Here is a 15,472-nt window from a genome sequence, read left to right as displayed (position 1 = left end):
CTGTGGCCAAGAAACATTAAGCCTAGCCCTTGTAAATTTTAACATAAGAAATGAACTAATTATTTGTTCAGATACTTTGCCTTGGCAATTAGCAATTTTTCAAATGTTTAAATCGAAAGCAGCAGTTTAAATGGAAATGGCTTTTCAGACTGAAACATTTCCACTGTCACACAGGCAAAAGACAGCTATGCCTCTATCCAGTCTCATTTTCATTCTCTTTTTGTTTGGAGCTGCTCAGAGATGTTAGTTGTAAGACCATTACCCTCTGGATTTACTATGAAGGTTCTCTGACAATGTGTTTAATTTTGAAATGAAAACTGCAATTGGCATTTCACTTTTGATCTTGAGATAAGTTTAGTGTAATACTTGAAGGAGTCCTGCCATCAGATGTGAAAGGGTATTTTCACCTTTATAGGCTGCAAGACAATACGTGTAATATTCTGTAGATTGTTTTCATTGTTTTCTAGAGTTTCTGCATTTAATAGTTTTAGTTTTGCTGAGTTAAATGCATGCACTGTAAATTTCTCTGTCATATCTTGACTTGATGTTCCGTTTCTGTGATTTCCTGTGTGCTGCAGCACCAGGAGGCAGGGCTAGTCCTGGCAATCATAAAAAAGGAGACTTGGTTCCCCCTTCTGGGAAAACTGCCAGCTATATACTACTTCAAAAGCTGAAATATATTCTAAGAACTTTGATCAACAGTCTTAAAACATTAGGCTAATTCTTCCTTCATTTTCAGCGTGTGAGAAACCAAAAAGGTCAAATGTGACTTGAAATGCATGTCAATTAAGGTGGATGTGGAATGCCTGGGTACTTGAAGAAAGTCATAAAAGTCCAACCATGAAATTTTTATAACAGTGCTTGCATTAAGAATAGAGGCATTTTAGTATGTGTACTCCTAACAGCATTTGAAAAGTCAGTATGTGTAGCTGTATTCTCACAGCAGACTTCCCAGTTTGACAGAAGATTTTTTTCAATGTCTGAAGATGACATCATGCTGTCCATATGCAGGTGATGGTTTCTACAGCAGAAAAGCTTTCTTACTTAATTTTTATTTAATCCTTTAATAATTTTCTAATAATATACTTGGTTGTTGGTAGGAAATAGTGTTAAAAAGTTGTGCCTTTCCCAAATGGCTTTATTATGGCAGGGTTCCAATTCTCTTTAAGTGTCCAACATAGGTTGTTGGTTTTCCAGTAGAAGTTATTACCTAGGGCACATGAGGAGGGGTTGTGTTCTGTGTAAAGTCACTTTCCTTGTGGAGGCTGGATGTGTGTAGGAGACTACTGTCTGAATGGAAAGTGAGACTTGCTTAACCTGGAAGGGGAAAAAATTCCTAAGCATATAATCACAGCTCAGAAGGCTTGTGGCAGCACAGGGTGTTTGGTACAGCCATTCCAGCCTGCATAGTTCATATCTAAAGCTGTTCTTTTTGGACTTTAGGACAGAAGACCGTCTAAGTTGTTACTGTACTCCTGTGACCTCTCCTAAGATTGCCTAGAAATATTTTTGGTAAATATAGTCACAGTAGTTAATTTCACTATAAAATTTATTTTCATAGGTGTCTTTGTTAAGAAATAATTGCTTTTCAGAGGAGCTGAAAAATGAATCTGCTCTATGATAGTGCTTCTTCCTCTTGATTTCAGTCATGTTTGATTTTATTCAAATTAAAATACTCCTTTTTTTCTGATGCCTTCTTAATGAAAGCTCACCATGGACAAAACAGGAGAAATGCTTCTTTCAGTTATGAGAAAGGGGCTTTATTGTCTCTCTTTTACACCTGTGCATGGATGTCACTCTCTACATTAAGACAGTGTCTTTAAATCCTCTACAATGTGTTAAGTAACATAACTGAGATCTGAACTTCTATTTTTTCATTATCTGCCCATTCTCATCTCGCATCTTCTCACATCTTACATGCCCTCCTTCATCTCCAGTTTTGCAAGTCATGTCTGTGGCATGTCATGCCCCCCCATTTCATTTTCCTGGCTAGGTTAGGTGTGTACCTGTTTCCTTTATGTGTCTTTGGTAATGGTACCCCATGTGTGTCTCTGCTGTCAAGGGCTTAGAATGGGGCTTAGAATCCTTCAGTTATACTCTCTTGGAGTTGCAGGATCTCAGGCCGTTATTTGTTCCAAAAGGATTGCCAGTTTTGAGTTCTTGCGAAGCTTTCCAACAAGAGTGTTTATTTTTCGCTAGTAGAATTTTATTTGGCTGAGATATGTACAATATTGATAAATGTTATATTAATGTGTACAAAATGTATGTTTGTGGAATAAAATGTGAGCAGAAGCAAGCAGCAGTAAGATGCTGTGGGAGAAAGGACAAGCAGATGGTGACAGAAACCACTCTTCCTGAATTTGTAGTTGCTGCTGAGTCCAGATGACAGAAAGAAGTGTATTCTTGATTTGGTTTTATGAGAGTATGTAGCACAGTGAGAACTGTTTTAAGGTGTTTTAATAGTAACTTAACCAGCAGAATTCACAAAATGGTATGTTGGGTCTTTTCTTCCTGTTGTACCCTTTGTGCTTCATCCTCCCATGTTTGATTTGTTTTTTTTTTGTAATTAGGAAAGTAATAATTAGATTCTCTCTTTTACCAGCATGGAAGTATGTTTCTGAGATGCTGTTAAAATTTCACCTAAATAAAAACAGACATAAAATCATATCTTCACTACTGAACTTTTACAAATGTCTAAACTACATTTTGAGTTTAAAAAGCATCAGAAGAGATCAACCCCAAGTAAACTGTGACCATAGCAGTATAAATTGGAAAGCTTCTAGGTAAGTTTCTTAACAGCTGCTAAGTCTCAGATCCAAACTATGCTGCAAATGATGCCTGAGGAAGCAGCAGTGCCTCTCTGCTACTGCAGCTCTGGGTAACCCCTGCAGCAGAACACCTGGGGTACAGTGCAGTGATCTGAGCAAGGACCACTCCAGGAGTCCCTTCCAAGGGCACAGTAAGCAATTGCTGGTAACAAATCATCTTTAAATGGCAAAAGAGTGGTAGATATCTAAGTTAGTGACTGTAAGGCTGGATGAGTTCACTTCAGGAGCTATCTTTTAAGGAAACCTTAGCCACTCAAAATTTCAAGTATGTAAAGCTGCATATTTCAACAAAATTTCAGATTAATTGCATTTCTGCCTTACATTGTTCCATCTTTCTTTTCCTTTCATTCTGAAATTGGAAGCCCCATGTTAGAGATTCAGACAATGAATCCTTTTATCTAGGACGTACATTCATTATTCATTGTACATTGTCAGTGGATTGCTACTTCAGGCCTGAATTACAGTTAATTAATCTTAGAAAAGCACTTGTAATTTCACACTTTATGAAGCACTATTGTCTCAGCACAGCAGTGCTGTGGTGGCAAAATACTCTAATGCTTGTTGCTGTTCAGTATTGTATCTCTTAATATTTCTGTGCATTCGGGTCTTTATTTTGCTTATTTCTCTGGAGGTTTGCTACAGCAGTCATGCTTGTGATTTGGTTTGGAAATGCTTTTTGCTATTTTCATTGTATACAGAATTTCAAACAGAAGAGACATAGGTTTATCATTTAAATATATTGTTTTCAATTCTGAAAAGGAAAATCTGGAAAAGTGACGGTCTAGAGCAAGCGGAATCACGTAGATTCCCAGCTTAGCACTTCAGATGATGGTTTTGGTTGGTAGCTGATAATTGATCAGATACAGTCTGGACTTAGAAGCTAGGCCTTGATGTTCTCCATCAGGTGGTTCCATGTTTCTAAACCTTTTTGCTATGCCCATAGCTTTCTGGGGACATGTATATAAGAACTTCACTCAGGAAGTTAAACTCAAGTATTGCAACTCCTTTGTTTAGTTTATACATCTGCATAGGAACAACTTCCACTCTGAAGCTTATAACAGCTTAGAAAGTATTCTAAAAATACCAGTATCTCTTGACAGTACTTACAACTGACATTTCTGGAATGCTGAAAGAAAAAGGCTATAATCTATGCTCACATGAAGGTACTAGAGAAGAGACTGGATGCAAAGTTACCAGAGATCCCTTAGTTGCATAGCACACAGAAATGTGATAACTATCAATATGTCTTTGTCCTTCTACTCTCCCTTTGTACACAGATGATTGCAGGATAAGATGAAAAACTGAGAGCTAAAAATGTTTATTTTACTTTGTGTGTTTGCTAAGTGGGAAAAAACCTGCTAAGGGCTTTTAAAATGCTCCTTTAAATCTCTTCAGCTGTATTTGCCTAATTGTTTTAAGGAGTTTCACAGTAATTGCTAGCTAAGGTAAAAAGCTTATTACAATTAGACTTGTTTATTACACTCTTTATGAAAACTGTCACATCATAAAAATATTTATTGTTTGCTGCTTATTAGATTTTTTAAATACAATCATAATTAATTTTTAGAAGTGTTAATCTTATTATAGTCCTTGAAAATAGAAATTGGGTGGAAAGAATTAAAAGTTTAAATAAGAGTATATTGCACTGTGTAGTTTGTGCTGAGTGGAATTGGTGCTGACTGGAGAAGCTTACCTGCAAACTGAATTACCTTGTGATCCTGACCCCATAAGTGGAGTCAAGAATTCGAATTACTGTTAGTCTGATGAATACCCTAGCAGTCTAATCTAAATACAGCAGTTTTTATTGTTAGCCAGTTACAGTGGTGATAACACTTGTTGTCTAATTACTGCTAGTTTCCAATAACCGGTGTGTGGAGGGAGCGTCGTCAGTGACCTGAGCTCTGCTGGGAGGAGAATGCTGGTAGTGCCTTTGTGTGAGACTTTGCTGGGTGATTTCAAGCAGTCAGTTTGTGTTGATCCAAAAGCTTATTGTTCAAGCCTATCCAAAAATCCAAAGTTTTTTTAGACTTTTGTTGTATCTGCCATAGTTTCCTTCAGGCCGTGCAGTTGCGCAGAGCCGAGCTGGATCTGAAAGCTGGTTAGACACAAGTCATTTGACTGCGATGACTTAGTTACAGCTAAGTCACTCAGCTGCAGGGCATGTGCTGCTACAGCTAAAACCAAGCTCAGAAAACAAGTGCAGTCCCAGAGAAGGCTGGACAAAAGGTTGCAAGTCCTTAGGCAGTGTGTGTCTGGGGTGGATGAGACCTGTGGCCTGCTGATGGCCGTGGGGGTACTGTCTGTGCAGTGTGGGTGTGAGGGAGATCTGTGTGCAGTGCTCATGCTGGAGCATAGGCTGACCTTTCAGCTGGGCTTGCTGAGTCACAGGAGCTGAAGGTGGAATTAATCCTCCTGCAAAGCTATAAACTGTTCCAGTCGTGATGGAAGGACTGCCTCCGCAGTGTTACACTGCTGGCCAGTCTGCAGCAAGCCAGGGGCAAAGGGCAGCCTCTCCTGCTGAACAGACAGACCTTCAGAGTGCTGCAGGTGCCCTGTGCAGTTCTGACAGGCACTTGAAAAAGGATGTTCTTCAAGTCTTTCATTGCCACCTCCATTTCTCAGGGTAGGACGTTCTTCAGTGTTGAGTCATCTGCTGGTGAGGAAGCAGGGAGGTTTTTTCCTTGTGTTTGCAGTAACCTCCTTGTGTGATCTGATATGGCTTGTTACACTGGCATCCTCTGGTCTGAACTGCAGCAGTCTGGCAAAATAAAAGACCATCTATTCAGAGAGAAAATCTCTGAAAGCTTTTTGCATCTGGTGTGATTCAGGGTTTTTTTCAGAGGCCATGGGTTGAATGATATTTTCACCTTTTTTTTAGTTGTTTTTTTTTACAGATCTTGATGGAGAAAGTTAATGTCTGTGAAACTGAAATTCTTGATTTCTGGGAAATGCTATTTATAGTCTTTTTAGGTTAGATCTGGATCAAAATCTGAGAACCACAAGAATGCTAAACAGTAAATCTTAAGATTGTCTGTATTTGTGGTTGTCTTATCTAATCCATATCAGATAAGACTTATTTTTACTGCCTTGCTATATTTAATTTAGGTAATTTTTGAAATACTCAGTTTAACTGAAGCTGTGACAAATTTGCAAAGATGCTTATGAAGTGCAACACAAGTAGAGGGAGTCATGTTTATAAAACTTAAGTCCGCCCTTGGGGAGAGCAGCTGCTTGATCTAGTGTATTCCATGCTGTTTAATAACAAATAAGAAGTATTGGAAATACTATCCAGAATGCACAAACAAAATTGTCTTTCTTTCCTATGCTTTGATTCTAGGTTTTTCACAGGCCTGGGTCTAGGGTTTTATTTTTGGTGTTTTGTTATTGCTCTTTGTGAGGTACTGATTTATGTCCCTAGCAGAGGCATAGCTTGTAAAAAACTTTTCTTGAAAAACCTGCTTGTTTAGGTGTGTAGGGAATTGTTCCTGGAATAGGTAAATCAGTGTGCCTCTTGGCATATTGGAACACACATGAACAGGTGCAAGCTGCTCTGTTTTGTCACACAATGAAGCTCATTTGGTTTGAATCTTGAAACTCTGTTTCTGGTCATTTTCCAAATCTTACAAGGAGAAGGTTTGTGTACAGTTTTTAGTCCAGAATTCTGTCCCCAGTTTTGATTTGATTTTCCAGGATGTTTGAGTAGAATCTCTGTATGATTTATAAGGAATGATTTTATCTCACTGTTGTCTAGAACTCGGTGAAAATTGAAGCCTCAAGATGCTCCTCTGTACCTGTTCCCTTTTTTCCCTTGCTTCCTGGAAGAGTTTCATTGGTTGTTTTTGGGAGACGCTGTATAAAATTTTCCATTTTCTGGTCTCTCAAGTTATAAGGAAAAATATTTTATTTCATGCCTTCTCAGTATTTCCTCTGTTATTGTGTTACCTGTAATATTTAGGATTTTCTAAAATGTTTTCTGGGAAAATCATTAGACTCCCTCATGACTGTAGCAAACCCTAGGAATTTAATCTGTTGTTTGAATGAAAAAGCCTTGCTCTTTAATAATTCTAAGTGCAGATCTATAACAGATAAAGGTTATTTCATCTCCTTCACTAAGTTTCCAACTTGAACTCATAAGCTCTCTTCTGTGTTACTTACCTTTTAGTACTTGTGCCTTTAATTTCACATATAGTACTCTTTTGTTCTATTACATCTGAAATTGCTTTGTTTTTTAGTGTTAGCATTCCTTTCTTGTGACTTAACTTGCCTGAATAACTGCTTTTAACTCTGTTTCTTTCCCATCATCTTGGCATTAGTATACAAGTAATTGTGTGGTGGGTTATTCAGTTTCTTTCTTGTTCAGTAGTTTTGTTGTTGTCTTTCTTCTTTTCTACCCCTTTTCTTACTATCTGCAAGTCTGGTATTTGATTTTTTAAAAAAATTTTAAAATTATTTTTTATTTCCTTTCCTCAAAAAGTGAGTCTGGTATCCACTACAGGCTCTTCTTCCTGATGCCAGCTCTGAGGACAGAAGATGGGGATGTGTGAAGAGAAGTAGTGGTTAGTCAAGAGCATGTGTGTGCTCTGGGAGGCCTGTGCTCCATACATGAGGTTTCCAGACTTCTTTCAGTTGCTTAAAGGAATGACAAACTCACTGTGCAGAGTGGTGTAGAAAATAAAGGTGAGGTTCAGCAAATCATGTGCAGAGTCCCTGATGTGTCTGAACCTCCCTGGGGAGAGGGAAAGACGGTGTGATTGGTGTGAACAGTTAGGCAGTCAGTTTGAGATGACCTCTTTGCAGACATTCAGTACTGACACTGCTGTTAATCCATAGTTTTGTTTCTGGACTTAGTGGCAAGATATTAAATAGAAGTTGTCAGCTGTTGAACTTTTGGTTATTTTGAGCTTATGGAACCAGATACCTGTGATCTTCACAGGACATAATACATCTTTTCTTGGTGACTGTCTGTCTAGAAACATGATGTGCATGAGGAGTTCTAACTAGAAAAGGTAATTTCATAAATGTTGTGGCAATGACTAAAGGTGAGGGTATCTCTTATTCTTCTGGATAGTTCAAATATAATATGCAGACCACAAAGAAGTTGGAGATTTTTTTTTGTTTTGTTTTGTTAAATTCAGAAAGTAATCACAAATGAGAGAGGAAGGATTCTTAGAGGAAGTAGCATTTTGGTCATTTTTAAGGGAAATAGTGTATGGAGGTGCACATTTGAGAAAGGAAAGTAAAAACCCAGAGGTGGTAAAAAGTGGAGTGAAAGCAGACATTACATTAAATATAGATGTGTAGAATCTGGACAAAGACTCTAATGGCAGAAAAAAGTACTTCAAACAAAAATTTAAATTAGTGAAGAGTAATTCTAATTCTCCAGGCTAACTGGAGAAGGCAAAAATGAGATACATTGCAAAATAATTTGGAGTAGTTATGAAGTGGGGGAAAAAATGAAGAGCAGAGATATCTAATTGTAAAAGCCTATAAAATCAAGGTGACAGATGAGGGCTTAGAAAAAAGGGCTCTAATAAACAAATAGCATAACCCAAGTCACTTTGCTGGCCAAAGGGAAGGAAATGGGAGAGGAGTTGGAGGTGACAATGAAGTTCTGATCCTGAGAGTAAAATAATATGGATTATTTAGAATTGAAATGGAAGACTGTAGCAAGACTAAGGGGAAAAAAGGTATTCTCAGGACTAAGGAATCAGTTTGTGAAACAGGTTTGGCAGAATGGAATAGGAGCCTGAGATTTGAACCATTTATAAGGTGTGCTAAATTATTGCTGTGTGTTGGAGCAGATATGCAGAGGTGGCAATTAAGTCATTGGAAAGCTTGTACTTAAAATGGACTTGTTTCCTGTGAGGGAGCTAAAAGAATGGCCACAGTTCTTAATCAGTGCATCAGAGCATTAGGAATATTTCTTACTGTAATATTACATCTTGCCATGAAATGCATAATTCAGATTGCTTTATGGATGCTATGAAATAATGATAATGATTACTCAATTTACTATATTTTTATAACTTAATAAAAATGTTTTATCTCTTGTGCATAGATATTTGATTTAATGGATGCCAAAGCCCGTGCTGACTGCATCAAGGAAATAGATCTTCTTAAGGTAAAAGCTTTGTTTAGAAAATGTGCAGCCATCATCAAAAAATGTTTTTTTCATAGACATAATTGAGATGTCCACTGTTTTTTGTGTAGAGTTTTTAAAAGCCTCACTTTGAAGAATTTTGTGATCTTTATTACTTTAGAAGTTAATATTGACAAGTAAATCTGACAGAATAATGAGTAACACTTCTAGTAAAAGTTTCTGCCAAAATTAAAATATTGTGTCCTTTGTACAGTAAAATCCTGACTTCAAAAACTGATTTTGCTATTTACTTCAGAAATTGACTTTGCTGTTCCAGATAAGTTTAGCATGCTGTTGGATATATACATTGAAGCAAAATTCCTCTAAAACTGCAGTGCCAGTCACCATGTAGATCCTAAAATGCCATCTTGTTCTTGCAAAGTATTTGTAAATGCTTCTTTCAGCATATACTTCTTCTAATTTGTATCATAGTGAAATAGATTTTAGCGGTTGTTTTGTTTGCCTAAATAAGAATGTTTGTTAGTCTTAAAACATGTGGCATGCTCTACACTAAAACGTGAATTACTATTTTGCTTTCTTAGCAACTGAATCATCCAAATGTAATCAAATATTATGCCTCATTCATTGAAGACAATGAACTGAACATAGTGTTGGAATTGGCAGATGCTGGAGATCTCTCTAGAATGATAAAGGTAGGGATTACCTGTTTTTAAAAAAATAAAGAGCTTGTAATGTTCAACTTCAGCTTTTCATTCTGTGTGATCATTGGGTGAACTGCAGTGAAAATGTCAGGATCTGTAAAAAAAAGTAAGGTGTTTAGTCTGATCTTTTTTTTCTAGTGTATGGCAATACTGATGCTTATGTAAGTATTTTTAACACTTTGCTCAGAATGTAAGTGCAGATGGGGCCATAAGTAGACTGAAGTTATATTAGCACTGGGGAGAAGAAAAAAAAGCTTGCAAGGAAAAGCACTGTCACCATTTAGAACAATCCATTTAAATGGCATTCTGGATATTTTGGCACAATTGTATTTTGTGTTTCACTATTCTATTATCACTAATAGCAGTAAAAGCAGAGAACTGCAGCCATACAGCAGAAGGGTCTTCTAGATCTTGAACTTGAACTGCTAAAAATATATTTCATATTTCTTTGAGATCACATGAAGTGAGTTTACTAATATGTGGTTGTGCATTATGGGTTAATTATTGGGGGTTTTTTTGTAATATTTAAATGCTTGTCTAGCTAATCAGAAAAATTTATCCAAGAGCTGTTATATAAAAGTCTGTATTCTAAAACTTATATGAAGTTTGAACTGCCTTTTTAAATGTTTCTTTGTCATTTGACAACTACTTCCTCTTGTTCCCTTCCCTTTTTGCACTGTGTCTTGGGTCTAGTATGTCCTTTTAGCATTTTTCCTTGTGTGCACACCATCATTATTGCTGTCAACACAGCACAACACCACTTTGGGCACAAACAATGCCAGTCAATTAGTGTTCACTCAGCAGCACCAGGCACAGAACACAGTTGGGCTATTTTGCTTGGGACCTACATGAATAGAGAATGTTAATTTCTTCATTAATGACTTTCATGCTGATTTTTTTTTTTGAGCTTTTGAAGACTATTCCTTTCTAAATTGATAATTGTGAGGTAAGACAGTCAAAATTTAGTTCTAAGCAGGTTGACAGCATCTGTTAATATTTATAGCCAAATGTGATATTTTTCTTCATCTCATGAATTATTAATTCTGTGGGCTTACATTTCATAAAACATAAAGGAAGGTTTGTCTTTTCTTTTGAATGTTCAGTTTTGACACAACAGTTACTAATATGAGTACTCTGTGACAGATTGCCTTATGGCATGTCTGGTCTTATGACCCACTGAAGCTTTTTCTTTTTTCCCTTGCTTTTTTTTATTATTTAATTTTAAATCCAATGTGTGGCTTTTTCAGTGCAGTTGGCCTCATTACACCTTGTTCAAGTCGGTGGGTATTTCTTACAGGCTCGATCTTGGAGGCACTTTGTGATTGTCCTCTTAACACAGGGATCATGTTTAATGTAGCAAACTTAGATTGCTGTTTGATGTTAATGACAGCCTATCAGGCTATTATTAAATATGTATGAGGTGTCACAATGCACTGTCTTCATGCTGCTGGTGGAGGAAATGATTTGGTAGATTACTTTGACAATATGAGTTTAAATGTGGGGCTCACCAGTCTTAAAAATGTATTTTAAAAATTGCCTGAAAAATAAGTGATATGTAGAAATATAGAATCTTCCTAGAAGAGTGGCTGCCTGTCACACTATTAAGGTAAATAACTATGTTGTGTTATCAAGACAAATAAACTGCTTTGGTTTCCAGTGTTCTTGCTAGAATGTTGCTCTGAGTTGTTGGAGAATGTTGAGACACCCTCAGAACAGTGTTTGGGTACCAGGCTTGTGTGATTTGTAGAGGGGATCAGGGATGTTTCTGAAATTGTAAATGACCACAGCTTGAATGACACTAAAACCAATGTTAATGTGAGGGAAAACTACTTAATTAGTTTACTTAGGTATTTGTTATGACATTATTGGTACATCAGAGAATACTTACAAGGCTGCCTGCTCACAGTGCACCTTAATGAATTCTTTAGTTCTTCCCTTAATGAACGACATCCTTACTGCCCCAGCTTTCATATCGTCCCTCTTGTCACCTGCAGATAATGCTCTCTTTGTCCCCATTGAGTAGACAACTGAGGAAAATCGCTTGGTGCATTCAGATGTATTCTAATAGAATTCATAGAATCTGCTGTATGTCCAAAAAAAAGCAGCTGTGCATTGGCATTTCCATATCACATAATGAAAGCAGAGGCATTTTTTGTTCTCTCTGCTGCTGTGTTTATGTATGTACATACACAGATTTAATCCACTTTACCTTAATTATTTTTTTAATTCTCTCTGTCACAGGGAGGTGTTTCAATGTAGCCTCCATTCTCAAAAGCAAGAGAGTTCAAAATTGAGGATTTCTTACTGTACAGCTTCTAATGGCCTGTTAGTCTTCTTAAATATGGCATATTGGCATATCAGTAAAACTGAGGGGGAAACGTTTGTGTTTTCACTCTCAGTTGGTTTTGCACTGCAGGACCTTAGCACTGTGTAACCCCTCTGTGGGCATGGTGGAAGAAGAAAAAACGCTAGATTTTTTCTGCCAGTGAATTAGATTGCTGGATACTATTACCTCAAAGATACTACAAGTAAATCATTATGAACTATTGTGCTAAGTCCCAGTTGCTCATGGTCTGTTGTTTGTCTGTGGTCTCCTCTGCAGAACATGTGATAGTACTTGGCTGCCAAGGTTCAGGGTAGTTCATGAGAACTGGTGTTACCTCATAATACAACCTCCTTCTGCAATACAATAATATGTTGTAAGGCAAGTTTGAGGCTTGGTCCCTCTTCTTGTTAGTCATGCTTCTCCTCTGCCACAAACAGTGACAAAGTGAAAATTTTCTGTGGATTTTTTAGTTTGTTTTCTTGTTTTCAAGCAGCAGTTGATATATTTGATAAAGAAATTGCCACAAATAAAGAAGAATCTACTAATCAAGTGAAGAAAATACGTTATAATAAGTCAGTAAAAAGAGCTAGTTCATAAAGTCTGTCCTAAAGATGTTGGAGCAAGAGAACTTGAATTGTTGTGCAGAATAATTATTGTAGGATTTAACATTAAATATAAAATTACTAGGCTTGCAAGAAGGGATGTTATCAAGGCAGTAAAATTCTGGAGTTTTTTTAACTCAGCAATAAACTTCAAAGTCTATTTAATTTCTGCAGTTATTTTTAGTTTTTAGGTTCTTCTGGCTTCTTAGTGCACAAAAAATATTGCAAACTTCAAACTGAATATGTCATACAGATCTTAAGGAAGTTAATCATGTTTTGGAAACAAGCATAAAACCTTTCATCTGAAAAGTTGAAAATATGCATGCAGCCTTCTCAAGATAGATGGAAAATAACTTCTACAAAATGTTACCTAGGCACTTCAGCCACTTCTCAGACAGTACTTTTTGTGTGTATTTTTTCAACTTTAAATAAATATAAACATACTGTAATTAGCTAGGTAAAATAGCAAGTATTTTAAAACATCTGTATGAAATTCCTACTCATATCTCCAGTTTCTATAGCTAGGACCAGTGAATTCTTTATCCTTGAACTTGTTTTTTATAGGATAGTCCAAATGCAGGAATAGTCACTTCTTTACAAGTAACTGATGCAGATCTAAATTGTTCCTTGCAGGAGCTGGAGCTCTGTTCAGACTTGTTTGAAATCTCATAGATTTCATCTCAATGTTTCATTAGTGGTGGATATTTTGGGCTTCACTGTGTGAAACTGCATCAGGCAATTTCTCCTCTTCACATGGTCTGGAGTGGAGCCCCTGCTTCCCATGCCAAAGTGTATTAGCTCTGGAGTCTGAGACTTCTTTGCAGCACTTTGGGGTTGGCTAGCTTACCTGTGTAAGGGCTAGCTGCCCTGGGTGCTCCAGAGCCCATAACTGCCCATTCTCTCTGCACTGAAGCTGGTTGTGTTGCTGGGAATGGAGAAATGTCACTTGGTTTTTTCCAACTGTTTTCTGGTGGATCGTTGTCCTGGGATTGTGCTAGAAATGTAGAGATGCTTTTGCAGAAAGTAGATTTTATGATAAGCATTGATAGTACATGGTTGCTATAGTTTGACTGTTTAATTGCAATAGCAGTAACTTTCTTTTGTTGTAATATTTGCAAGAATTTTGGGAGTATGAAGTTAAGGAAGCATCTATGTAGGGAAGAGGTGCAGTGTCAGAATTTAGCAGGCCAGGTGTTCAGTTTTGCATGCCCTTTCCAGGATTTTGGGAAACCTTCAGCTATTGATTGAGGGTTATTGTTTGGTTATCTGTATTTTTATTATCCAAAACATTGATCTAAAACTTTAGCAGTTGTAGGAGATAGCTGGTGTTCCTGTTTGGAAAGCTGGTGGAAAAAATGATGTTTTCTGTGTATTTTGAATGGCAGTGTTGCAGAAGCTGTTTTCTGCCATGCACACACATGTCCAGCAGGACTAACTGCTTGCTCCTGGGATTGCCAGATATTTAGTTGTGTGAGAATGTTTTCGGTTTGTCAAAATATAGCAATTCCCTACTAAAATGTTGCATGCCAATGCTTCATTATAATATCTTGCAACCATTGAATCTGAAATACTCTAAGCCCCTTTGTGCCTTGAAACAGATGTAAAACTCAGGGGATTTTTGTTACAGTAATGTCTGTGAAAATTTACTTAAATTTCAGTTCCTCTAACATATGTGCTTAACAGAAATTGCTGGAGCATAATTCCAGAAGTGGAGAATTTCTGTACATGTAGAGCTGTGTGAACCTGCTGTGTCTGTCGGTGCTGACACGACCTGAGTGACTGTCAGTGCTTCGAGCTGCAGTTGGATGGGTGACTGAAGTGGCTTTGCCAGAAATAGCTTTTTCTAGATGCTTTGGACGGGCTGAAGCTTTTTTGTGTCTCAAGGGTGTTTATTCTTTCTAACAACCTGGGAGAGGGAGTAAAATGGGATGAATGTGGAGAAGACAGGAGACAAAGCAGACTGAGGAGTGGGCTGGGACAAGTAGCTGAGTGATCCTTAGGCACAGAGAGAGGATCTGACTGGGAAGAAGGAAGACAAACACACCTGTGCTGGCTGGCTGGCAGTGTTTGAGAGAAGGCAGACAGGGAATTTATGCCACTGGGAATAGAGACTGAGGAGTGTAAGAGAATAAGAGTAGTGTATTGGGAAATTGTGAAATGGGATTACCAGTACTGGATATGGGGACAGGGAGGTTGGAGAAGAGCTGATGTGTTGTCAGAGAATGGGACAGATGGAGCAAGGATCCTTGAGACTGCAGGGAGACAGCCTGGATGGGCTAAGTCAGACTGGCTGGGAACAGGATGGGATGTGACTGTTAAGGGTGGACTTTGTGTGGAAATGGTTGCAGCTGTGCTGCCTTCTTTGCTGCAATGGTCATTTACTAGGCAGGGAATCTGAAAGACAAAGGTTTTGTGATTAGTATAATTCAAGGTTTTTCCAAACACCATCCTTACTTGTTCTTTTCCTAAGGGATACTGAATAAACTACTGCTTTTTGGGGATAATTCTAATTGCTTATTTTGTATTTCTGACATTTAAGGCAAAACTCTGGGTCTTGATTAGTAGAAGTATTGAGCGTTCACAGCTTCATTCTGAGTGGAAACTGTGCTTTGAAGATGAACTGTTTCATAAAGCTATGTATGTTGAGAAGGAGGTGCTTAAATTGGTGCCAGAATTAATTAACACTTTTGATCTCTATTCTTGGCCCACATTCTAATCTATAAAATGGGGATATTACTACCTCATCATTTCTAAGGCCATTTGTGAAGATATTTTATTAATTTGATATTCCAACAATGCAGACTAGGAAACTGTATCCCTCCCTGAAACTTATATTTAATAACAGGTTATGAATAGTGCACAATAAACAAAGCCTAGAGACATTTTCAAACTGCTCATTAGCTGAGTGTCATGAA

The 15,472-nt window shown here is 37.5% G+C and overlaps 1 protein-coding gene across 1 annotated transcript in view; it reads left to right on the top strand.

The window, feature by feature from the left end:
- The window catches only part of NEK7 (NIMA related kinase 7), a 69,127-nt gene that overhangs the window by 18,331 nt on the left and 35,324 nt on the right, over positions 1 to 15,472 (top strand). The window contains 2 exon segments of the mRNA XM_053950269.1: positions 8,887 to 8,949; positions 9,510 to 9,620. Coding sequence (XP_053806244.1) covers positions 8,887 to 8,949; positions 9,510 to 9,620 — 174 coding nt within the window.

Source organism: Vidua chalybeata, chromosome 9, assembly GCF_026979565.1.
Source record: "Vidua chalybeata isolate OUT-0048 chromosome 9, bVidCha1 merged haplotype, whole genome shotgun sequence".
NCBI lineage: Eukaryota > Metazoa > Chordata > Aves > Passeriformes > Viduidae > Vidua > Vidua chalybeata.
Note: the sequence above shows the minus strand (reverse complement) of the source record. Positions and strands in the feature narration are given on the sequence as shown.